The following is a 27,225-nucleotide window of genomic DNA, read 5'->3' on the forward strand; positions in this document are numbered from 1 at the left end:
TCCGCTGCCTCCTCTCTATTCTTCTGTGTAATCACTGCTGTATGATAAACAGCAACATGTATCAGCTTTAGATTAATATAATTCGCTCAGAATCGCTGTGAAAAAGGTAAACAGAGAATGTAGTGGGGCTGGAAACAGACAACCTGAATATCACAGAGACCATACTTCCCTCAAGCGTTTCAGCAGAGTGTTGCTGCTCGACACGGACACATCAACACACAAGTATGTTGTGCTCACGCCCACGTCGACCAATGCTGTGTAGGGTTGACGCAGAAGTATAAACCAGCCTTTACAAAAACAGGCTTGACCTCTAACAGGCTTGTAATAATAAGCCTGAGTTCCATCGTATGCAGATGACTGACAAGACTGGTCCATATTTGTTCATATTGAACATTAGCTTAACCAGTGGGACTCCCCGATTCCACGCCACTTCCTGTGGTCTATTTCTAATGCAGAAGAAAAATAAAACTTGCAAAAATTACTCCAGAAATTACTGTAGTGTATTCATTCACACACTCAAAGTAATTCTACTACACATCAATTCACTGTGGGAATCATTTGAGGATGTTGATAATCAAATGAGAACACATTAGAGGAAAGTGGATATCACACCTGTGTAGTTGGACACTGGAACTCCAGCAGCACCATGGGACTGGCACACTTCATGATGTTGAAGTAGAACAGAAAGGGCTTTTTCCTGTTGAAACATGAACACTTAATGGTCAGAGGGAAAGAGCTGGAAAAAGAGTAATATAGTATAATTTTAATGGCTAATGGTGACAAAGAACATAAGAGTGGGGATAATGTGTAAATTGTAGCTAAAAAGTTTTTGTAAATCATTTACAGTTTTATCGTATTGAAAATAGTGCAAAGACAACATATCAGAGAGGGAAATCAGGTTGCTTTTTGGAGAAAAAAAAAATGCAGATTTTAAATTTGATGTCAGCAACAAGTTTCAAAACAGTTGGGACAGGGGCATGTGTTGCATCACCTCTTCTTTTACCAACACTCTGTAAACATTTCGGAACAGAGGAGACCAGTTTCTGAAGATGAGAAAGTTAAATGTTGTCTCATTCTTGCCTGATAAAGGATGTAATCTTCTCAACAGTTCTGTATCTCCTTTGTCTGATTTCTTGTGTCATGATGCGGCAAATGTTTTCAATAGGTGTCAAGTCCAGACTGCAGGCAGGCCAGTTTGGCACGCAGGCTCTTCTACTATAGAGCCATGCTGTTGTACGGAATGCAAATTTTAGTTTGGCATCTCCTTGCTGTATAATGCAAGGTCTTCCCTGACAGGGCATTGTCTGGAAGGCAGCATATGTTGCACTTATGCATCCAGAGGAAGACTCGATACCCATTCAACATTAATGATACCTTCCCAGACGATAACCTAGCCATGCCATGGGCAATAATGTATCACCATACAATCAAGGATGCTGGCTTTGAACGGCGAGATGATAAAAAAAGCCAGCACCACTTCACCTCAGTCCAATCCTAATGGGCCAACAGGATTCACCAACATTTCTGGAACATGTTTAAATATGGATTCCTCTTTGCATGGTACAGTATTAACCTACATTTGTGAATGCAGGGACAAGTTTGTTCACAAGCAGTGGTTTTTGGATGACATTTTGAGCCTATGCAGTGATTTCCACTGCAGAGTCATGTCTGTTTATAATGCAGTGGCGCCTGAAGGCCATCCAGTATCAGTTATCCTCCCGTTTGTACAAAGCCTTCCTCAGATTCTCTGAATCTTTTAATGATATTATGTAAAGTAGTAGGTGAAATCCTCAAATTCTTTGAAATTTTCCACAGAGGAACTTTATTCTGTAATTTCTGAACTATTTCCACACCTAATCTCTCACGGAGTAGTGAACCGCTTCCTTCTTAGAGACTCAGCCTCTCTGGAGTGTCTTTATAATATCCAGTCGTGTTACTAACCTATCGCTAATTATTTGTAATTAGTTAAGAGATGTTCCTCTAGGTGCTTTTTATTTAAGGATTACACAACTTTTTCAGTGTTCTGCTGGCCCTATCCCAACTGTTTTAAAACATGATTCTGGCATCAAATTTAAAATGGGTATATAAACATCAACAACAGTTTTGAGTTTCAACGTTTGATTTGTTGTCTTTGCACTATGTCCAATTAAAATAGGGTGTAAATAATTACCATCATAACATCAGAAATTCTGTTTATGAGTTGCATCCCAACTTTTATGGAATTGGGGAAGTCGTTGTGTATCATTGTTAAAGTTTAAGAACTATTCAGTGTGTAGTTGTTTCAGTTGGAATAAATGGAAGGCACTCAGGGTGTGTTCTGTAGGATTTCTTCTCTACAATAGAGATGATTCAACCGTAATAACATCAGTCTGACTCAGGCAGACGGTCGGTGAATGCTCCTTTCTATGTACAAGAAGCGTTAAATGACACTCCAACCCCCCCCCCCCCCCCCCCCCCCCCCCCCCAGATGTTAGTAGCTGTGTACCAAGACACATGTCGACATACTGACAAATAAAACAACAAGTAACACTAAATCTGTGAACAATCGTTCAGAAAGGTCCTGCTGGCGCCTCTCCGTCAGGATTAGATTCTGGATCAAATTCAGAGGGTTGAAATAACGCGGGTCTGTGAGCAGCCGTGTATATTCAGCCAACATGTAAACATTAGATCAACGTGCTGGAGAGCCGAGGCCACATCCACTTCCTGAGGGGGCGTGGTAAGAGAGCTCATTCTCATTTAAAGGCACAGACACAGAAAACAGCCTGTTCTGAGCAGGGCTGAAAAAGAGGGGTTTACAGGGATACCAAAATCGGATTTCAAAGTGTTTTTTGGAGCAATAAACTTTAAAGCTATGTTTTGGGGACCTCTTAGACCAATATATTTTGATGAAAAAGAACATAATATGTCACCTTTAATAACCAGCTTTGTGATACCCGATACCTCTAACAGGAGCTTCAGGCTTTGTCAAGCCAGCTTACTCACAGGAAGCCAGGGTATTGTGAGCTAGCTTCATGGTTAACCCCAGTTTCCCTCTCTCTTCAATACGTGTGACTTTGTCCAAGAGGAAGAGATTAAGAGAAGTTTATGCTCATTTGCTCAACTATGATCTATACTTGTCTCGCAGCTTACTCAAGTGGAGTGCCGGCCTGCCCGCAGAACTGCCCACGACTGTCTGTGGGATAGATCACCTTCCTGGGGTCACCCTGGGACCATGCTGAAACAAACACAAAATAGTTTTGCATTAACTTTCTTTTAAAACGGTAAGTTTTAGACTATATATATATATATAAAAAACATCTGCTGCTTACTGACCAAGTATTCCAACTGCAATATAACCCACAATGGCGATGATGAAGAGGATGCAGCACACAATGTCGGTGCAGCCCTAGGAGGGAAAAAGATAAGCATTTAAAAAATATCTTTGTTGCAACTTATGCAGAGTAAAAGTCAGAGTTTAATTTCATTTTCACCTGTTTTGGATTGGACCCTTGAAGGTGGGGTCATACTTCCTTGGCTCGCCTATAGAAAATAGAACAAGACATGCATTGTTTTTAGGGATGACCACAATTAATCAATTATCGATTAATTGATTGTTAAGAAATTACTCGAAACACACATTTTTGTTATCAATTTTCCGTCACGTGGAACAAACATCATGTGGTCTCATATTACATTCAGCTATCAGGGAGGTGTTTTAAGTTTAAAGCATGTTTGGATGTGATTCAGCTGTTAAAGGTGTTGTGCACAGCGGAGATGCTCTGCTGGCGGCTGCGGCTGCGGCTGCGGGTCAGGTCTCCCCGTGCGCTTTTTTAAAAGAGGATCAATACAAAACTGCTGCTAACAATGACATGGACACGAAGGTTCACAACTATAAACAGGACATTTCCCACCTTTGGATACGAAGACAACAGACAGGTGGGAAATTCAGGTACACTATGTTTGCTGAGCATCAACATCAGAGCCGTCTGAGCTTTTCTGCTGCTGGACTGATTATGACCCGGTTGCGCTCCTGGCTGACACCTGATCAAATACACGTTTATTTTTCTCAACAAGAACGAGTAGGCAGAAAACTGGACACTGGGAGTCTGAAGTAATTTTCTATTAGTAGTCTCAGCCTTCACTTTATAAGATTATGTCCGCGGAGAAGCCTGATCGTTGATAATCTGCGTGTCAAACATATACCCGTATTCAATCCTGTCAGTTATATGCATTTTGTTGCTGTAGAAAATATTTTAAAACAACGTATTTGGCATTGTTTTTGACGTAAGAATAATAATGGTTTTTTTTTAAATCAATTAATCGATAATTGATCGTTAACATTTCCAAAAATCGATCACGGAAAATACTTAAAATGTACATCCCTAATCGTTTTAAATCACGTTACCACATTGGAAAAATGTGCCTTTTTGAGAAGCACATGGAGTCAGGGTGGGGCAGGCAGTGGGGGTCCTCGCGTTTTGACAACTGACAGCACGGATTAGTGAGGATATTCAAGAAGCACGTGGTTTCAGGGGGGTGTCCCAGGGTTTTGACAACTGACGTTGTAGACAGAACATAACGCACACTGAGTTTTTAAACAGGGGCTTTTTAAGGTTATGTCATTAAAACCCTCCCCCCTCCCCCTTTCCTGCCGTTCTTCTCTCAGATGACTTTTCCCTCGGGCAGACACGCCTGGCAACACAACAAATTCCTCCCTGGTGACTAAGCAGAAGCCGCAAAAGCCATGTGAAAAACAGAGCACACAGTGAGGCCTACATCATGTTTATCCGGACATGTAGTTTGACAAGCCAGGAATGTATCATACAAGATGTAGGCCATTTTTTTCTTTCTTTTGTTTAGAATTTAAAATGAAAAAACTTCATCTAAACCTTTAAACAAAAAGCACTCTGAATGGAAATTTCCATCCAGTTGCTTCTGTAATGTAAACTCTTAGATTACATAACACTTTTTTTAAAATCAAAATGAAACTTCATCACTGATTACCCTGGAACTCATTTTCAAAACATCTCTGTAAGAATGACACCTTGAATTAGTTTTATGTTATATAATTTTAATACAACATTTCTTTATCATTAATTGATTCTAATTGTAAAAGAAATACAATTTTAGGGCTCATGGGGACTATGCTGCATGGTTTAAGTAATATAATAAAATAAAAATAAAATATATACATCTAAAATATTAAAATTTAAAAAAATTAAAAAAATATATAATATATCTATAATCTTTATATATAATCAAATATATTTATATATATATATATATAAAGATATTTGTATAAATATATATTTATTTTGTTCACCTCCACCCATGTCAGAAAAGAACATTTAGAATTAATAAAAAAATAAATAATAAACAATGATAATGAAAGTATGCCCTGCTAATATGGACGGGTAAATATATCACCAAACATAGTATATATATTCATTCACATATCTTTACATAATTTTAAATTAATCTACCACTGCATCAAATTGAAATCATCATCATAGTCATCCTTACCCTAAAAATAAATAAAAAGAGTAAAAATAAATAAGTTAGAGATATACATATGCCTACTATTAGAGTTTCTCATTACAAATGGCAAAGTGATTCAAATTATCTTCCCAAAGTTTCTTACTAACTTTCTTCGACATGCATGGTGTTCCTTATTTAGAAAGGAAACAGAAACATTGATCTAATGATATTATTTCATGTTGTTCAGACATGATAAAATTCCTTCAGTACCCGTCTGTTTATTCAATAATGCCCCCAGGGCTACAAAGCTGCAATGTAATTTTGAGAATCTGACTTATCACCTGATAAATCTGGTTTTTCTTACTGTCATTCTGAGTCACAGTTATGTTAAGTGCAGGTATTTTTTAGGTCAGCATGTCACTGTCAAGAGGCTGAGCATAATAAGGTTTCATTTAGCTGGTCAGTGCTTTCTTTTTTTTTAGGACAATAGAGAAATTACTGAGATATCTGTTGTTTTGTTTTTGCACTTTATAAATCAAAACTGTCTTACTGATTGACAAATACATGGTTTTGTAACTTAAAAACCTAGTTATCTGAGAAGTGGTTATTATATTATTACTTTAGATTGATCAGGCCATATATCAAGGTAAAACAACATATTGTACATGACTGTTAGAAAGCTAGCTTAAATATTAGCAAGGAATGCACTCCATTCCTATAGTCCTGGGTAACACTACCAAATATCTTATGTTAGAAAATAGTTGAAACATGCATTAGCTGTTTTCAACACAACTAAATACATCTGAAAATGTTGTTTTACTGCACTTAAACATGACTCAAGGTCCCTAAGTGAAATCACCCTCAGTTTTCCTATCACAGGCTGGTCTGTCAGATGCGTGATAGGATAAAAGTGTGTCATATAACCACGTTCATACGGTTTGCCTATATGAAACTGGGACTTTAAAAAAAAACTCAGTTTAATCATGAATCACATGCAGCTACAATGTGCTTAGTAGCTTTGGAACACAGCACAGAGTCTAGACAGAGGAGTATGATGTCCTCTAAAGAACATTTGCATATGAATTATATATGCGGTTCAGATGATAATGCTGCAGGAAGTATTAACCAGAGAAGCTCTTAGAGAAGCCACAGCTTCCTGTTTAAAAAGATCATGGGTGCTTGAGATGTATCCAGCTTTCACAAGCATGGCTGATCTACTTCCAAATTTCTATTACAGACTCAAAAAACCTAAGAAAGGCCCCTTTAACTTTAACATAGAACTATAGAGCAACAAGAGGCTTGACTCAGTGTTATACTGCTTTAAAAAGTGCTTATCTGCGCACAGCTCACTGATATTTGTATTGGAGAAAACACTGATAAAAAGGAGCTTCCTGCTCTCACACACCTGCATAATCAGCATTGCTGTCAGCAGTGGCAGGTTCTCCTTGAACACACATACACACACACCCATTCTACCCCCACAATGTTGACATGCTCATACCACCGCTCTAGTTTCACTCAAAAAAATCCACACACAAACAAGGCTGATTTGCCTTTTTAACAGTAAAAGAAGCAACGTTCAAAGTCAAGCCAGAAATCCTCAAGTATTTTGATTTTTCTCAGGTCGACACAGTATGAACAAAAGCTGCAAACAATGTAAACTTAAGCAAAAGAAGCTGTTACCATTCTTTCCAAAATATTCTTCATCCTCTGGCATGTTTAAATTCCTTTAGGGTAAAATTGAAATGTTCTGATGAGCCTTTAAGTCCTTTCCCAGTGTCTGACTCACTCCTTTCTCCCTCCTTGGCCAAAAATGAACACGACCGGGAAACACAGGTATTGTGGAGGAAGAAACCAGTCCGACCTGTCCCTGAATAGCCGCGCTCCACCTCACCTCAGACTTCCCCTCTGTGTTTATCCTGAAACTACTGCTTGTTTCCAATCTGTGCCCCACCTGTGCATCTCTCTCAATCTCCTCCCCCTTTCCTAGTGACCTCGTCTCTGTCTGCTTTTCCATGTGTCTCAAATAAAAGTCCAACAGACAGGGTTGGGACTGGTGTTGTATATCAGGTGGAAAACTAAAAGGTAGAATGCGAGGGTGTTGCCATAAACATGTGTTTGGAATAAACAGAAAAGGTACCTGTGTATCTCTCTGTCTTCTCCCTGTCTCTGTCTGCTTTTCCATGTTTAGCATGCCTCAAATAAAAGACCTACAGATGGAGTTTGGACTGGTGTTGTACATCAGGTGGAAAACTAAAAGGTAGAATGTGAGGATGTTGCCAAAAACGTGTTTGGAGTGAACAGGAAAGGTACTTGTTCATCTCTCCCTGTCTCCTCCCCCTTCCAAGTGACCCTTTCTCTGTCTGCTTATCCAAGGGGTCAAATAAAAGACCTACAGACAGGGTTGTGACTGGTGTGTTATATCAAGAGGAAAACTAAAAAGGTAGAATGTGAGGATGTTGCCAAAAACATGTGTTTAGAGTAAACAGGAAAGTACCTGTTCATCTCTCTGTCTTCTCCCTGTCTCTGTCTGCTTTTCAATGTTTAGCATGTTCAAATAAAGACCTACAGATGGAGTTGAGACTGGTGTTGTACATCAGGTGGAAAACTAAAAAGGTTAGAATGCGAGGATGTTGCCAAAAGCATATGTTGGAAATAAACAGGAAAAAGTACCGCCTACAATGTTGCCTCCAGTGGTTGGCTGTGCGTGTGCTGGGAATGAGGCCTGATTGGAGTCAGATGTGCAGACTGTTCTGAGCTGCAAATACTATCACATGCAGTCAGTTGAAAGCACACAAAAGTAAGCTGGGGAAAATCAACTTATTTTATTATGTTGAATAATTGCTTTAGTCTACCCTTTGAGTGGCTCTAAATGTACCTCTTCAAATCAAATCTCCCATGTTCTACTTCTCAACTTTAGCATTTACTGCAGCACACACTACATTTCATTTCAATTCTTACTGTGATTTTCAGAATTCAACTCTCTCCATGAAGTCAAACAAAACAGAGTGAGTAAGAGTGTTTTCTCCCATCTTGTGGGGACATGGCAGAATGCACTGTACACCCATAATTCAAAACGCACATCGTTTTCCTCTCTCTCTTTTTTATTGCTTCTTCTCTTTGTGCTTTCAGAGAGTCCAGAATTTGTATCACTCCATGTCACATAGTCAACAACCACGGCAATCAAAACAGACGAGTGAAGTCCCTTCAATCCAAAACAAAGAGTCTACAGAAGGACTACATACCACAAATGTTTTTTACAGATGCAGGCTGAAACAGAAAATTCAGCCGGACTGACTGAAACTTTCCATCCACTCTGTTCTTGTTTTGCGGCCAATTTTCCTGTTAAAGTGACTTTTTTTTTCTGGTTCTCTCTGGAGATCTTCTGAATAAATGTTTTCAGCTATTGGCCTTTTATTTTTAAACTATCTTTAACAGCCATGTGTGATCCTGAACCTTGTGTTAGGATGGCAAAAAGCTGCTCTGCATTTGGGCCATAGAGTGAGCTAAGAGAGGTTAAGTACGCCTCTCTCTTTTTCATGCATTACATTTTTTCTCCTCTATTGTCTTTGCTGACATTGAGAACCATTTTAATGGTTATAAGCTTCAGAAAAGGATCTAATCTAATTCCTGCAGATCAGCTCTGTGTAGCAAGACAGCCTAGGGCATTCAAATTGCTAGAAAAGAACAATGGACATGGGATTGAGAGCTTTTAATGTAATGCTAAATTGTTTGTTTTTTTCTAATTAGTCGAAAAGTACATTAATTTAAGGAGGGAGTTGTACTTTGTGGTTTTAATAGAAGTACATTAAAGGTTTTTATCACTTAAAAATGAACCATTATTAGAAAGGAAGGAAAACTAAATGTCATGGTGAGTTGTGTTTTCACAGAATGCAAACTAAAGGCAAATGAAACTGAAAACTTGATTTCTTCCTTTCTTCCTATGTGTTTTTCTTCCATGAGGTGCAGCATTGACTTATGACATCATCTTATGTGTTGTAACATTCCTGAGTCTCTCTGTTCAGTATCTTATTAGGAGCATTCATATTCTTAATATTTAAAGAAAGCTAGTCACCTTTCGCATTAAAGACATTTTACTATGTCATTGTACCCACATTAGTCAATATAATAATGTATTCAAGGGCCCTGGTATTGCTTAGCTTCTTCACTGTAACACTGCTGTTGCTGAAAGGGTTAAAATCATTAGTCCCATGTTGTTTTCTGTAGTCTATTGTGTACTGTGAAAAGGCATACGTGTGAACTTTATTCATGATTCCCCCTTTGAAAGCAATATAATCATACTTGACCCTAAAGGGTGGATTTGAAGTATGGCGCCATTACAGTGCCAAATCACTTGAGAAAAAAATAGCTTCATGCGCTAGCCGGCAAGACTCACACAAAAGGATGTGATAGCTGAGCACGTAAATCTAACAGCCATGTGCATTTAGTTTAGAGCCTCCACCTATACGGAGATGAGGTGCTCGGGTCGGAGTCTTTCAAAATTAGTTAAATTATGTGGCAGAACCGGCCCCTATCTGCAGAAAACTTATGGCCTAGCTTGCATGCCGTTTTCTCCCTGGAGTTTCTCCTGACAGGGGGCCATGCTGAGCATCGTCCGTTGTGGCACCCTACATGATTTAGATGTCATACAACCCCGACTGTAAAAAGTGATATATACCTTTAAAGCTACGGTTGGTAGCCATTAAAAACTAGCATGACAACCAGTATAACAAAAAGTGTATCTAAATCTGACTACCAACCCCAGCTTTAATCTCTGAATTAAAGGTGACATATCATGCAAAATTGACTTTTTAATGGTTCTTTACCTGAAATATGTGTCCCCTGGCATGTCTACAAACCCCCCGGAGAATGAAAAAAATCTATTCTGCCCCTGTTTTGATTTCTACACCTTTCTGTAAATGTGTGTGAAACGAGCCGTTTCAGACTTCCGGTTTTTGTTACGTAACAACAATATCCAGTCTGTCACGGAGTCAGAGCTCGGAGCTTGTTCAGCCCATAGACTGTATAAAATAATACTGAATCCCTCCTCCATTTTTCATTACCTGCACAAATGTGGTCTAACAAGGAGCTTAGGAGGAAGGCATGCTAGTTGTAGGCGTGTCTTAATAAACACAAAGGTCGGTTTTACTCCCCACGTCTGCAGATTTGAAGATATAGTGGATGATTTTTATTTGTCATGGATAAGTGCTAGCGCTAATTAGCATAGCCACATAGCTATATGTTCATAGCTGTAGCTGTAGCTGTAGCTGTAGCTGTGTACCAAGACACACGTCGACATACTGACAAATAAACAACAAGAAACACTAAATCTGTGACCAATCCTTCATAAAAGGTCCTGCTGCCTTTCTGGCAGAGGTCGGTTTTACTCCCCACGTCTGCAGATTTGAAGATCTAGTGGATGATTTTTAGTTATCATGGATAAGTGCTAGCACTAGTTAGCATAGCCACATAGCTACATGTTCGTAGCTGTGTACCAAGACACACGTCTACATACTGATAAATAAAACAACAAGAAACACTAAATCTGTGACCAATCCTTCAGAAAGGTCCTGCTACAGGCGCCTCTCCGTCAGGATCAGATTCAGAGGGTTGAAGTAACGCGATCTCTGAGCAGCCGTGTATATTCAGCCAACATGTAAACATTAGATCAACGTGCTGGAGAGCCGAGGCACATCCACTTCCTGAGGGTGCGTGGTCAGAGGGAAAACAGAGTGTTCTGATGAGGAATGAAGAAGAGGACTTTTCAGGCATGCCAAAATCTGATTTCAAAGTGTTTTTTTGAGCATAAACTTTAAAGACATGTTTTGTGGACCTCTTAGACCAATATATATTGATGAAAAAAGCGTGATATGTCCCCTTTAAATTAAATAAACACCATACAATTTTTTTAGCTTGTCCGCCCTCCAAAAAACGTGTTTTCAGTGGGCTTAATCCCCTATCCATAACCGAAAATGTAACAGCGAATACAATGAATAAAAGCCAAAATCAACATAACCCATTTAGTGACCAGAGGGGTCAAAAACAGACATCGTGTAAGTTTTGTGTATTCATTAACTTAAACTTTTTTTCTTTTTTTAAATATTGTCAACCAGAAAACATACTGAGTGTGCTAGAAACAAAATAAGCTAAGTTGTATTTGCAGTAACTGAGACAATTCCTATTTCACAGCAGGCATTTTGTCTGGTATTACCATAGACTTTATAAAAAATGAACGTAGTATCCGTGACGTCACCCATCTGTTTCTGAAGCGTTATTTTGAAGCCAGTAGTCGGCGGGTGCCATACTGGAAAAGCTGAAGTCAACCTAACTACTGTCGAGGTAGTGTGAGGTAAAGAGGCGGGCTTTGAGCCTCCTATCCAACAGCTACAGTTTTCCCATCTGTCAATCAAGTGAGCTGTGCCTCTTATAATGGAAAACTTGTAATCTTAACATCTTCGAAATTGCCGCATTATGAAAAAATGTGTCCCCCGTACAGTGTGTGCCGAAGGAGAAATGAGCTAGCCAGACTACACTGTTTTTTTTTAACCAGGCTGTAAACATGTTTATTTCTGCTATAAAGATTGGCTTGATATATGTGTATGTGGTTTCTGGTACCTCCGGAGCCAGCCTCTCAAGCTGACACTCGAGAAACTTCAGTTTTTAACACTTCAGCATTGGCTTCAATTCTCACGGCTGGAGATTGCCGCTTGAGTACAAAACACTGTAACAGTGACCTCAAGTGATAAATTGTGTTACTTGTTACAACCTTTGACACGCAGGTTAGAATCTCCACTATTATAGTCTATAGAGGTAGGAACCCTGCAGACTGTTGTTTATACTCTGTCAAGCATAATTTTGCAAGTGAGATGACTGCACAGTTTTGACTTTCCTTTCCCATGAACTGAAAGTTAAACAATACATGCAGACTTTAAGACCTCCTAGAGTGAGTGCTGCTGCCCTTCCTGTCCACCTCCCACATATCTTTCATTACAGTAAGAGGGTGTGGAGCACTCAAATAGAAGCCCTGGTCTATTTTAACAAGGAAGCTAAACCACAGTTACACACACAAACCTACTGCATGTATGTATCAACTGTTAGGGTGTACCCTCATTCACATCAAACATCTGATATTATCTGTCTCATGGTATCAGCCACAAAAAAATGGGACCTGTTTTCCACAGAAGTTTTAATTCTGAATCACCAATATTTTACACAATAGCAGGATATGGAGCAATAGTTCAACTTCATCAGGATGGGACCTCACTGACCTCACAACAATGCTGATCCCACTTTCGATAACCTGGAGCTCTTATCTGTTTTGTGTACACAGGTTGAAGCTATTTCTGTAACTCTCACTCACACACAGATGACAGAAAGTGAAACCAAGATCCAATTCATACACGGCACATGCTATCTGAAAGTGGAAAACAGGAAGCATACATGCAGGCAAAATCTAGGTCTGATCTCTTTTTTTTCCCTGTTGACAAATTGAAACATTCCTCGACAAGGACGGTCAGATCAAAAGACATACATAGCTACTGACAGGAACAAGATGTGAGGCATTGACCAAGAGGATGGCTGTCTTAAGTTTTGCTGTTGTCTCTTCATTCTACCAAACTAATTTTCCTGACCTTAATAGCCAATCAGTTTTACACCGCTCTGAACATGCCTTTGTATTTCAGACGGTTGGCCAGTTGGCAGACTGTTAGCAGAGTCACATGATCCTGTTTGGGTTGTTAGGGTATGATGGAGCATGTGTAAAAAGAAAACAGGTGGCTGTAAAGGCCGAGGTTTAGAAGTGATGAAAACTTTATTACAACACTGAACTTAAGAACAAATGAAGGTGGATGAAATCTGCAATCTGGACTTAACAAACTGAAGGAACATGAAACAGAGGTTAGAGAAGATCAGCGTTAGGTTTCAAGCCAACTCTTCTAAATATGGCTTATAATTACACCTAATCTGCACCAGGGCATGGCCCACTGGTTGGGTCCACTCCTGTCATTGAGGTTTCCTTATATATCTAGGCCTAAAATTACTCCAACTTCTGAAACTATGGTCCTACACTGTGTTCTGAAATGTTTCCACTGCAACATGTACATTACTGTTCTTTGATCCTTTTTTAAGGGGGCCAAGAACAACAAAGTTGTCTAAAGATGCAATAAAAAGTATCCAAACTGGTGTGCAAAAGGTGGACTACTCAGATTCTTTCCTGATACCCAGACTTTAATAATTGATGTAGGTCTGGGTGAAAAATCTATTCTATCAACTAATTTGCATTTGTGGTTTAGAAAAAACATTTTAAGTGAAAAGCTAAATTTTCTCTTTAATTTCCTCCACCCCTCTAGAAGGCTCCTGAACTTCACACCCACCTACCTCATTTATTTTCTGTCGAGACACACACAGCAACAACATGTCGACCAGCGTTAATGAAGTGTTGTTCACCAAAACAAGGCAAAGTCTCACCAATGTTAGGAACTGGTACCGTTTTGCAGCATTGGATGTCAACTAAACCACATTCCACTGCAAAGTTTGTTGAAAGTCTGTTACAGCTACATGTAGCAGCACAACCAATTTATTCCAACATCTTGAACAGAGACATGCAACAGAGTGGGAGAAATGTGTTTCACTACGAAATGCACAAGATTGAGAGCTATGGCCCAAAATCATCCAATCAAAAGCAGCTAATGGCGGTACAATTTCCCATTGCATTGCGTATAACAAGGAAGGGACACGTTGGAAAGCTAGTACTGATGCAGTCATGCTACCAAATGCTACCATACCCAAGGTTGATAGTTTTATCAACCTAATTTTATCAATATGATTCTACCCAGCAGAAAGTATTTTGCTAAAGTTGCCATGCTTCATCTGTACAACTGTGCACGTGAAAAGATTGCTTGAGAGCTGGACTTTGATGTTGTCTTATTTCACTGCAACAGACATTTGGTCCTGTTGAGTCATGCAGCCTTATATGAGTTTGACGGTAGGGGGCGATTTTGCTGCAAAACGTCTGCCTCCAAATAGCTTTCTTATCTTAAAGGTGAACTAATGGTCGAGGGGCTGAAAACTTGTTTTGAGTAATTTCTTTGTCATTTGTAGGTTGTTGTTTTTTTCAGAAGGGAAAAAAATTGTTTAAAAATGTAAAGTTTGGTTTGCAAAAATCTGAGATGCTATTTTTAGGTCATATAGCCTAGCCCTAATAGGACACTACCAAGGACCCATCTGATACCAGTGTAATTTGAACATTATTATTACAATATTTAGAGGGGAAAACACTGACTGCTGATATGTTGCTAGCTTTGTGTAACATTGTACTCTCTGCTAATGCTATATATATATATATATATATATATTTTTTTTTTTTTATAGACCAAGTTAATTTGTTGACGCTGGTTATACAATAGAAAGGTTGCATTGGCATACTTGCTAATGAACCACATTTTAGGCGGCATCATAAACCACAAACAGGCTTTTATAAAGTCAATTTGTAGAGTCTGGTTGACATATGAGTTGGGTGATATTATTGGATTGATATGATGCATCACAAATATATTGGTGTACATGTTTTCCATTACTCTTTTTATTTTTTAGTAGCTAACATTAATAATGTAGTGTCTCAGATAATAGATAATGTGTTATCTATTATCTGATACACTATTTCAAGGCCATTTCGCCCAGCCCTAATTGGACACTATGCTAACAAGGACCCTTCTGATGGTAGCTAACATTATTATTACCACACTTAGGGGGGGAACACAGATTTCTGAAATGTTGCTAGCTTTGTGAAACATTGTACTCTATGCTAATACTATATATATATATATATATATATATATATATATATATATATATATATATATATATATATATATATATATATATATATATTAGACCAAGTTAATTTGTTGACGCTGGTTATACAATAGAATTGTTGCATTGGCATACTTGCTAATGAACCACATTTTAGGCAGCATCACAAACCACAAACAGACTTTTATAAAGTAAATTTGTAGAGTCTGGTTGATATATGAGTTGGGTGATATTATTGGATTGATATGATGAATCACAAATATATTGGTGTACATGTTTTCCATAACTCTTTTTATTTTTAGTACCTAACATTAATAATGTAGTGTCTCAGATAATAGATAATGTGTTATCTATTATCTGAGACACTATTTCAAGGCCATTTCGCCCAGCCCTAATTGGACACTATGCTAACAAGGACCCTTCTGATAGTAGCTAACATTATTATTACCACATTTAGGGGGGGAAATACAGACTCCTGAAATGTTGCTAGCTTTGTGTAACATTGTACTCTCTGCTAATGCAATATTTTTGTTTTGTTTTTATAGACCAAGTTAATTTGTTGACGCTGGTTATACAATAGAAATGTTGCATTTAGGGATGCACCGATCCGATCCTGGTATCGGATATTGGCCAGATCGGACTCAAAAAGCTAGATCGGATATCGGTGACAAGGGGCCGATATATTGTGCCAATCCCTATGGCAGATCTATTCATCTCAGTTCTATGCTTTTCTGTGTTTACAACAGCCATGTGTGTCTCCTATGTCATCAGTGCCAGCCGGACTGTGCATTTTTGCCCGGCAGAGCATGATGGACGATTACTACAGAGACTCCGCCGATTAGGTACATGTCACGCTTCTTTTGTGGTTTTCAAAGTCAGAAAAGCCTGAAGTTGCCAAAAAATTATTCTTAGTTTTATCCTCACATTAAGGAATAGAGATTGGTAAATCAATACAGGGATTGGATCGGTTCAGTATCGGTATCGGCAAATACCAAAGCCCAGGTATCAGTATCGGTATCGGGACATAAAAAGTAGGATCGGTGCATCCCTAGTTGCATTGGCATACTTGCTAATGAACCACATTTTAGGCAGCATCACAAACCACAAACAGATGAGTGTACAGAGAAGACGAGGAAAACATTATGTTAAGGCCACATCACAAAAGTGAAGTGTGTTGTTATTTATTTCCTCTTGTCCACTCAGAAAGCTGACCTTGCTCTCTGAGACATACCTTTCCTTTTGCATGAATGTATTATTCCTTTAGCCTTTGCTGCGCCCACTCTCTGGAACTCTCTCCCTCCACACATCCGCAACTCTGACTCTCTCCTCTCATTTAAAAACCACCTCAAGACCTACCTGTTCCAAAAAGCATACAACACATGACCTCTCCCCCCGCCACACCTCTGTCCCTGTTTTGTTTTACTTACATGTTTTAGTTTTTAGTTTTCACCTTATGTAAAGCGACTTTGAGTATTAAGAAAAGCGCTATATAAATTCTATGAATTATTATTATTATTAGTATTATTACTATTATTATTATTATTATTATTATTATTATTATCCTCTTAATAAAAACGCACTTCACTCAAAAGGGAAGCAAAAAGCTGTAATTGTCTCCAAGCAAACAACAACAGGGTGTGTTACAACAGAACCCAATCACACATATTTGGGGAAGGAGGGCATAATTACCAAGAGGGATCTCACGAATGCAATGTAAACAACCAAAGGCATGCTGTTTTTATTACAGATATGTTGACATAAGACTTAGAACAAATGATCTGAGTTTGAAAATGATTACAATATTTCATTACCAAGTGAGACTTTAAGCATCTAGCTGACAGAGACCCCTCTCTACGTGCTCGTGTTATTTTCTATTATATATACATAGCTGGGCGTCAGCTAAGCCCCTGCTGCCCCAGCCATACCAGTCTGAGGAATGTGGCAGCAACTGGACAAGCACAATTGATACTATATATTGGGACATTGTATAGCCTGACGAGATACGAGGCATGCTTGAATCTGCATGGGTTCAAAGGGTATGAGAGAAAAGTAGTACCTGGTAACTTACAGAGAAATAAGAAACTGCTACCACTATTTTCACTTATGCAGTTGTTTGCCACCAAACAAAACAAGCTCACATAAGTTAAACACGTATTACTGAAGAGAGGAGCTTTCCCACACTAATGAAGGGAAACGTGCGCGTGTCGAACTTAAAATAAATACCATATTTCGGTTTCTCCTCGAGCTCCATAGTTTCAGAGTGTTTCTTCTTGGACCCAGGCGACCACTACAGCATATTTCCAGCCCTCAAAGAGGTTTTCGTGCGGAGCTCCTCCAGTCAACTTCAACACTTTGGGGAAAAATCCGCTTCAAACTCTTGACTGTGCTGCTACCGTTTAAAGGGAGAGTTCTCACAAGAGAGTGCTGGCCAATGAGAACGCAGGGCGTGTTGACGAGCAGGGTTCTCAGCCAATCACAGAGTAAAGGCGGGAGTTAGAAGTTCAGGCAACTGCATTCATCCCGTGTGCCGTTAACTCGCCTGTTTTGTATGGGGTTCCGTTTGTGCCAAAAATATGTCATCATGCGCACTGTCTATGTCTACTGAACATGCGAGAAGACATTTGTCTATGTCTATTAGGCCTGTCAAAATTGCTCCAAAATGACATTTGAATATTCGCTCTAAAAAAAAAACATAGGTTCGAACCATTCAAATATCTATATTTGCGCATTATGTCAATAACAGGTGGACAAACGAATCTCCGTTTTTTTTAAATATTCAAATATATATTCGAATTTAGAATATTCGTTGACAGCCCTAATGTCTACTGAACATGTGAGAAGACATTTGTCTATGTCCATGGAATGCTGAACTGTCCTTGTGTCATTTCACTTTGTCATTACATCGTGTCGTCATGATGTGTCATTTGACAAAGTGTCATTATTGAGCACCGCACCAAAACCTCTATGAAGGCTGGAAATATGCTGTAGTGGTCACCTGGGTCCCAGAAGAAACACTTTGAAACTATGGAGCTCGAGGAGAAACCGAAAAATGGTATTTATTTTAAGTTCGACACGCCCACGTTTCCCTTCATTAGTGTGGGAAAGCTCCTCTCTTCAGTAATACGTGTTTAACTTATGTGAGCTTGTTTTGTTTGGTGCAAGACTGCAAGAAGGGCAATTCCCCCATTGCCCCCCCTTTGAATACATCCCTGTGTCATTGAGTCACTGCACCTCTGTCTGATGAGGACACATTTTCTCTGACCGTAATGATCGGCAAACACAATTTTTAGACAAGTTGTTGTTGCACTTGTAATTGCTAGTTAAACAGCACATGTTTTTTTAGTTAGCTTTACAACTAATCAGACAAGACAGGCGAGTTAATGGCACACGGGATGAATCATAGACATATAAAATATGGACGTAGTATCCGTGACGTCACCCATCCGTTCCTGAGAGCTGTTTTGAATCAAATCGACGGCAGCAGCCATATTGGAAATGCGGAACTCAACCAGGCATAGTTTGACGTAGTGTGAGCCTCCTAGCCAATAGCTATGTGTTCCCAACCGGGAGTCACGTCAGCCATGTCCTTATTTGGGCAAAAACTCAGAATCTTAATATCTTCTGAACCGTCACGTTAGAAAAAAATTCACCCCCCATACAGTGTGTGCCATTAGAGAGATTAGCTTCTTAGGGCCAAGCCGTTTTTTTGAACAAGGCTGTAATGTTTATTAATGCTGCAAATATCGTCCTTTTCCCATTCATGTCTATGTGGTTTCCGGTGTTTCTGCAGCCAGCCTCAAGTGGATTCTCGATGTATTGCAGTTTATAACACTTCCGCATGGGCTTCATCGTTTTGAGACACATCATAACTACACATCAAGACGACACGTAGTAACAACACTTAGTGACGACGTAAAGACGCTGTCAAACAAGATGTTATTCGACATTGCAAAACTCAATCAATCAAGTCAACAAACCATAACACACATCATAATGACACTGTGTCAAATGACACATCATGACGACACGATGTAATGACAAAGTCAAATGACACAAGGACAGTTCAACGTTCCATGGACATAGACAAATGTCTTCTCATATGTTCAGTAGACATAGACAGTGCACATGATGACATATTTTTGGCTTGACGGCTTAAAATCCGTAAAATCTGTGATGCGCAGCAATTCTCCGCCGTAACGCTTGAGGGCAGTGCGAATGATCTTAAATGGCTTAAAAACTAAACATAATATGTTTAGTTTTTAAGCAGGCACACACACAGGGCCCATGCATCGGGTTATTTAAAATGAATAATTATTTAAAATTGCTATAATTATTTCTCAAATCTTCCTCAGGCATTACATTTTCAAAAAATAATACAATAAAAAAAACTGATTTATTGTGTTAATTCATGTATTTGTTCAATTTATTTATGCATCCAGAAAAAATGTGTGATGCCTTTTCCAACAATTAGGAGAGTTTGGTTCTGGTTCTGGTTCTGTTTGCTTGAGTTGGTTCTGGTTCTGTTTTCTTGAGTTTGGTTCTGGTTCTTGTTGCTTGAGTTTGGTTCTGGTTCTGTTTGCTTGATTCGATTCTGATTCGGTTCTGATTCGGTTCTGATTGCTTGAGTTTGGTTCTGGTTCTGTTTGATTAGGTTTAGTTCTGGTTCTAACCCTAACCCTAACATTAATCCTAACCCTAACCCTAACCCTAATCCTAACCCTAATCCTAACCCTAACCCTAACCCAATCCTAACCCAACCCTAACCCTAATCCTAACCCTAACCCTAACCCTAACCCTAACCCTGAACCCTAACCCTAATCCTAACCCTAACTCTAACCCAACCCTAACCCTAACCCTAATCCTAATCCTAACCCTAACCCTAATCCTTACCCAATCCTATCTCAACCCTAACCCTAACCCTAATCCTAACCCTAACCCTAACCCTAACCCAACCCTAACCCTAATCCTAACCCTAACCCTAACCCAACCCTAAACCCTAACCCTAAGAGTCTTCTCGAAGACCGGGGAAATTCTCACTGAGAGGAGAAATCAGATCAGCCCATCTAAACTGAGGACATTAATTGTGTTTGCTCCAGTTTAGTTCTGTTGACTTGAGTTTGGTTCGGGTTCTATTTGCTCCAGTTTGGTTCTGGTTCGGTTTGCTTGAGTTGGTTCTGGTTCTGTTTTCTTGGGTTTGGCTCTGGTTCTTTTTATTGAGTTTGGTTCTAGTTCTGTTTGCTTGATTCGGTTCTGGTTCGGATCTGATTAGTTCTGATTCGGCTCTGTTTGCTTGAGTTTGGTTCTGGTTCTGTTTGATTGATTCGGTTTGGTTCTGGTTTGGTTCTGGTTTGGTTCTGGTTTGGTTCTGGTTTGGTTCTGGTTTGGTTCTGGTTCGGTTCTGGTTTCTTGAGTTTGGTTCTGATTCTGTTTGCTTGATTCGGTTCTGATTCGGTTCTTTTTGCTTGAGTTTGGTTCTGGTTATGTTTGATTGATTTGGTTCTGGTTCGGTTCAGCTTTCTTGAGTTTTGGTTCTGGTTCTGTTTGCTTGAAATTGGTTCTGGTTCTGTTTGCTTGAGTTTGTTCTGGTTCTGTTTGCATGAGTTTGGTTCTGGTTCTATTTGCTTAGGTTTAGTTCTGGTTCTAACTAGGGATGACCACAACTAATGGATTATCGATTAATTGATTGTTAAGAAACTAATCGAAACACACATTTTTCTTATCAATTTTCGGTCACGTGGAACAAACATATCATGTGGTCTCATATTACATTCAGCTATCGGGGAGGTGTTTTAAGTTTAAAGCATGTTTGGATGTGATTCAGCTGTTAAAGGTGTTGTGCACAGCGGAGATGCTCTGCTGGCGGCTGCGGCTGCACGTCAGGTCTCCCCGTGCGCTTTTTAAAAGAGGATCAATACAAAACTGCTGCTAACAACGACACGGACACGAAGGTTCACAACTATAAACAGGACATTTCCCACCTTTGGATACGAAGACAACAGACAGGTGGGAAATTCAGGTACACTATGTTTGCTGAGCAGAAACATCAGAGCCGTCTGAGCTTTTCTGCCGCTGGACTGATTATGACCCGGTTGTGCTCCTGGCTGACACCTGATCAAATACACGTTTATTTTTCTCAATAAGAATGAGTAGGCAGAAAACTGGACACTGGGAGTCTGAAGTAATTTTCTGTTAGTAGTCTCAGCCTTCACTTTATAAGATTATGTCCGCGGAGAAGCCTGATCGTTGATAATTTGCGTGTCAAACATATACCCGTATTCAATCCTGTCAGTTATATGCATTTTGTTGCTGTAGAAAATATTTTTAAACACGTATTTGGCATTGTTTTTGACGTAAGAATAATAATGGTGGTTTTTTTTTATCAATTAATTGATAATTGATCGTTAACATTTCCAAAAATTGATCACGGAAAATACTTAAAATGTACATCCCTAGTTCTAACCCTAAACCTAACCCTGACCCTAACCCAACCCTAAACCTTAATCCTAACCCTACACTGTAAAATGTAATTTTGCACATTTGTTATTCTAGCATATTATTCTATGTCAACATGACAGCAGATTACTTAATATGTTGTGATAGCACTAAATTATTAGTTAACATCGTCTCAACTACAAAATATATTTTAACTTGAAAATTTATGTCCAGATAAATCGGTAATGCATGTTGACCTGACAATGAAGGTATTCGGGTGGGCGTGGGGATTAAAAACGCCTACGTCATCACGTTCTGTGACCGTTACCGAGGTGCATTGTGGACATAATTTTGGCGCATCGCGGACTTCACAGTCGGACGCTGAACTCTTGACGAGTCGACACATGAACCTGTCTTCAAGGTGAGTAAAATTGATTATAAATGAGTTTGGTTGCAAAAGTATCTAAACGTTTTTAATATTTAGACGCGCAACTTTTTTTCTAGAACTGAAAAGTTTGCCGAAACAAACTTTTGGCTCTAGCTAAAGGAACATTACCCGGTGAGTTCAGTTACCCTCCAACTATCTGAGTAACGTTGCCACATCGCCTCGGTAAGTGTTAAATGTGGTCTGGTGGATATATTCAGCTAATTTCAGAATTGAATACGTGAGTAACTTTACAGCATGGCTGCTATGCTGGTTGCGTTTGCCGTCTCATTTACCTCAGCTCCCGCTTCATGCGGTGAATCAAAGAGGATGAGACTGAGCGGCTCCTTTGAAACCTAACATTCAGTTGAATTGGCTTTCTTTAGGTAACGTGTATGGGGCACGGGTCCGTCACATGACATGCACATCTTCACACCGTGCATGCCAAGTTACAGCACTGCAGGGAAAAATGTGTGGCTGTCAAATGGCACGGACACACATACGTGACTGATGTTGTCTTAAGAAATGATCGTGTAATTATATTGTACAGGTACTGATGTTGGCACGAGGATATTGCAGCAGCCCCTAGAGTATTCCTACTGATATGCTGCGTGCTTGGCTAACTACATGTCCTGTACCATAATCTAAATAACATCTTGTTGAAACACATTACTAGAGAAACTATGTGCAAAATTAACTTTATGGTGCAAACAATATAGTTAAAACGGACATGTTCCTTCTTTTATAGGTCCATGGAGCCTAAATGGTGAAAAAAAAGTGAACTGGTAAGTTACTTTTTTGTTTATTTCTGACCTCATCAGTATTACAATCATCCTATGAAATAATTATTGATACAGAGGCCTCAGGAGGGTGTCTGGGTAGGGTGCGAAAATAAGTTGATATTACATTTTTCTAGGAGAAAAAACTAACTTTTTGCATAAATGCAGTTGTAACAGCATTCATAACTCGCTCTATCTTTGTCATTACATTTTTCCTCAGTATGTGATCACAAAAACAGCCTTTTTTCTTTTTTTTTTCTTGTTGTTGAATGAGGTGGACCTGTAAACTTTGTACTTTTTTCTGTGGAAATCGCAAGCGAATCTTTGAACATTACGAAAGTAGCCATAGACATTACGGTGCAAACTGTCCCACAACCCTGCATATACACAGACTGTGCACAATATTTCAGATCTAAAAAATCCCTTCAGATCCATTTGCGAGATCATGGGATCATAGAAAGTGGTTCTACTGGACTTGTTGGCTTCAAATTAAAATGCTCATTATGTGACTTTAATGAGCAGGTTGGCCTAAAGCAATATATTACTCATCTTGGTAAAAATTTGAGGAATAAGGAATCAGTTATCTGTCCTTTAATCAGTGTCCTTTCAAATCAAGCAAATTCTCTAGTTTTTCTTCACATAAATGCCGTTGTCACCCACATTGTACTTTAAAAGACTTTAAGACTGAACTTATTGTACAAGAAAGTGTAACTGATGACTTGACAGAAAGTGAAATAGCTGTTGAATTGCAATCAAATGTTGGTGACAGTGATATTCCTGGGTCACTTGAAGATTATTCTGACATTGAAACAGCACACCATGACACAGCTGAAAAAATTCAGGGAAGGCTTGGGTCTTACTTTTGCGAATGCAAGCAGTCTTGCATGTTTCCAAACTAGCCACTCAGGAATAGTCAGTTGAATTTTATGAAATTGGTGTTTTGATTGGTCACCTAAACGAGCATACAGTAAAAAATGTACTTGGAAAGCACTGCTGTAATACTGATGAAAACTCAATAACTTTAGTAACAGAAGCTTACACAGCCTCAGTCCACTTGACTCCATTTCAGAAGTTGGTGTCTGGATCAGACCAAAAAGGTTGTCCTACTTCAAAGAGAAATTTGGTGTCATAGACCCAGTTGAATATGTTTTAGATTTGCCATCAAAGAAACATTTGTTTATGTCCCAGTCCTAAAAAACTCTTCAAGTATTGTTAAATAGGGGTGATATTATTGACAAAATTTTAGAAGAAGCAAGTACAGGATCAAAACCTGGACATATAAGGCCTTGTTTGATGGATCATATTTCAAAAGAGAACAAGTTTCTTCTGGGGAAAATCAATGCATTTCTTTAGCTCTCTACATTGATGATTTTGAGGTCTGTAACCCTTTAGGAACCTCACGGAAAAAGCATAAGCTGTGTGCATATACTGGGTTATAGCAATTTACCTGTTAAATACAGATCGTCATTGTCTAGCATATACCTTGCCCTCTTATGCAGAAGTGTTGATGCCAAGACATTTGGATATGAGAACATTGTAGAACCACTTTTAAGAGATATCAAACTGCTTGAAAACCAGGGGATTTACATCAGTAGGTTGGGAACCAGTGTTAGGGGTACAGTGTTATATGTCATCTGATAATTTGGGAGCACATTCTTTTGCTGGTTTTCAGGAGTCCTTTAACGTTGATAAGTTCTGTCGTTTTTGTTTGGCCAGTCATAGTGATATTCAGAGTTGTTCAGTACAGAGTGGGTCATTTTTATTGAGAACCAAAGAGTCACAATGAAAATCTTACATGCTGAGGGAGAATGAGAAATTGAAAAGTATTGACGGAGTGAAAAGAGACTGTGTATTAAACAGATTGTCTTACTTTCATTGCATAACTGGGTTTCCCCCTGACCTTTTACATGATCTTTTGGAGGGTATTGTACCTTTGGAGCTGTGTTTGTGTTTGAAAAAATATCGGAAAAAAGTACTTTACGTTACATCATTTGAACACTGTCATACAGCGGTTCCCTTATAAATTTTCTGATAAAACTAACAGGCCACAGAAACTTTCAGAGAAAGTACTTGTGAGTGAAACTATTGGAGGCAACGGCCATGAGAATTGGACTCTGTTGAGGTTGTTGCCTTTACTCATAGGTGATGTTGTACCTGAAAATGATGATGCTTGGTGTGTAATTCGGAACTTAAAGACATTGTGGAACTTTTGGCATCCTCCACATTTACAGAGGAAAGCTTGTGTTACCTTGAAGGCAAAATAAGTGAACACAGAAAACTTGTACAGAATGCGTTTCCAGGCCTGAGACTCAAGCCAAAGCACCACTTTCTGGAACACTATCCTCATTTATCCGCTGCTTTGGACCACTTGTTGATTTTTGGACAATACGTTTGAAGCAAAACATAGTTTTTCAAAAAGTGGTCCGTGATGTCAATAATTTCAAAAACATTCTATTGACATTGTCCCTCAGACACCAACTTATGTTGGCATACTACCTGGATGTGCCTAATCTGTTCAAACCAACCGTGGAAGTTAAAGGAGCATCAAATGTTTCCTTGGACATTCTGACTGCTCTGTCAAGCAAGTGATTAAGAAGAAATTTGGAACTCTAAGCAGTGTATCACTGGCCACAACAGCATTCATACATGGAACAAAATATACTAAGGGAATGTTTGTGTCAATTGGAAGCACAAGTGGACTTCCTGATTTTTGTAAAGTAGTCCATGTGTTGCTTGTATGCAACAAGCTTTTCTTTGTTGTTGAACCTTTCTCAGCTTGGTATCTGGAGCACCTCAGGTGTTTCGAAGTCTGCAAGAGAGACCCCGCACAACTGATCGTAGCTGAACCGAAGAGCTCAACCACTACACCCCCTTGACAGCATACACTGTGCAAGAGAGATTCCTGGTTTCTCCAAAGGCGTTTCTTGTTCATTGAGGTAATTTTTTATGGCTCATAATATACATTCTTTCACCCCAAAGTTAAGATGGTCGTAAAATGTGTATCAGATAGATGCATAGGTTTAGTGTTGTACAACTACACATACATGTTAAAGTGCTTTTTTTTTTTTTTTTTTATTCACAATTTTAGTTTGGAGCATCACCTGGACTGGATCACCTGGTCACACCTTCATTGCAGCCACCGGAAACTCAACCAAAGAAGTTGCTGTCTGGTCTTTAGTAATAAAGGTCAGTTTTTGGAATTATTTTTTGTACAGTAATAAAGTGTTTATAATATTGTGTAGATACAGACACCACCACACATGCTAGTGGGTCATAAGTGGTAATTGAGAGGGATTATTTTTGAATGAGTCTATTCATTGTTTAGTTTTATAAGAAAATTCGCATACAGGACACTTAAAAGACTTGATCCGAATGTGAATACTAGTGTTTATATGAACACATTTGATCACGTTGTGAAATCATGTAATATGCTTTTTTGTATTTGTCTTTTTAATGAGAGTCGTCATGCTGATGCGCATCATCCTGAGTAACGAAGACATTAGAAGAGTCACCATAGACAACTTGCCTGAAACTGTTGAGGACTTCTGCTTGCTTCTGAAGACAAAACTCGGATTGGATGGGGACCTTGTGGTTCAGTATCAAGACCCCGAATTTGATAATGAACTGTGTAACTTGAGCAGCATATCAGAGCTTCCTAAAGACAGAGTAACTTTGAAAGTGTACTACAAGTCATACCACACAGACTCAACCCTAGATACAGCAAGCCTGTCCTCATCATCATCATCCCTTGATGAGAGCCCTGTGGTAGTCAAACCCGTCAGCTACCTCACCGTTTGTCATTCCTTCCTTATCTTTTGATGTTGAGTTGAAACTGAGGCAAGAAATGAGGCCTACCACAAAGATGGGACCCTTCTTGACGTATCAAAAGACATGAAATCGGACATCTTGGATAAGTTAGCAGAAGTGATATATGTCCACAACCCCTACCCAAAATCTGAAGAGTATGATCAAGTGGCCCAAGCTCTCATCAACAAGCATCCTTGTCTGAGGGAACCAGGGTCTGTCCATGGGTGGTTTTGTTGGAAGTTCAGTTTGAAGTTTAAAATGGGTAACTTCAGACAGAAGCTGCGAGTGGCCGGGTGCTCTGAGCTCAAAGTAAACTCTCGTACCTTGGTCCAGCTGGGCCAAAAAAACTGAAGAGGGCCAAAAAGTCAGAGGTGAATTTTCTGCCAGATTTTCCAGAAGGGATGATACAAAGTAATCTTGACATGGACAGATCAGCCATGGCCGTTGAGATGAAGAAAAGAAAAGTTGACTGGAAGCAAATTGGTGATATGATGAATGACACATTCCCTTTACGGA

The 27,225-nt window shown here is 39.2% G+C and overlaps 1 protein-coding gene and 1 long non-coding RNA gene across 4 annotated transcripts in view; one reads left to right on the top strand and one right to left on the bottom strand.

Moving 5' to 3' along the window:
- The window catches only part of LOC117832163 (choline transporter-like protein 2), a 28,565-nt gene extending 10,887 nt beyond the window's left edge, over positions 1-17,678 (bottom strand). The window contains exons 1-5 of one of the 3 annotated variants that reach the window (XM_034711165.1): positions 17,491-17,678; positions 3,471-3,519; positions 3,313-3,386; positions 3,130-3,214; positions 613-697 (exon numbers count right to left, since the gene is read on the bottom strand). In XM_034711165.1, coding sequence (XP_034567056.1) covers positions 613-697; positions 3,130-3,214; positions 3,313-3,386; positions 3,471-3,519; positions 17,491-17,518 — 321 coding nt within the window. In that variant the 5' untranslated portion in view covers positions 17,519-17,678. Of the gene's footprint in view, positions 1-612; positions 698-3,129; positions 3,215-3,312; positions 3,387-3,470; positions 3,520-7,140; positions 7,407-17,490 lie in introns of those variants that run through there. The other 2 variants (XM_034711164.1, XM_034711166.1) reach the window with 2 other exon arrangements.
- On the top strand, positions 7,856-8,882 carry LOC117832164. Its single transcript, XR_004635154.1, has 3 exons — positions 7,856-8,257; positions 8,431-8,465; positions 8,590-8,882. It is a non-coding gene; the product is annotated as an uncharacterized LOC117832164 (long non-coding RNA).
- Positions 17,679-27,225: the final 9,547 nt, after the last annotated feature.

Source organism: Notolabrus celidotus, chromosome 20 (assembly GCF_009762535.1).
Source record: "Notolabrus celidotus isolate fNotCel1 chromosome 20, fNotCel1.pri, whole genome shotgun sequence".
Classification (NCBI taxonomy): Eukaryota; Metazoa; Chordata; class Actinopteri; order Labriformes; family Labridae; genus Notolabrus; species Notolabrus celidotus.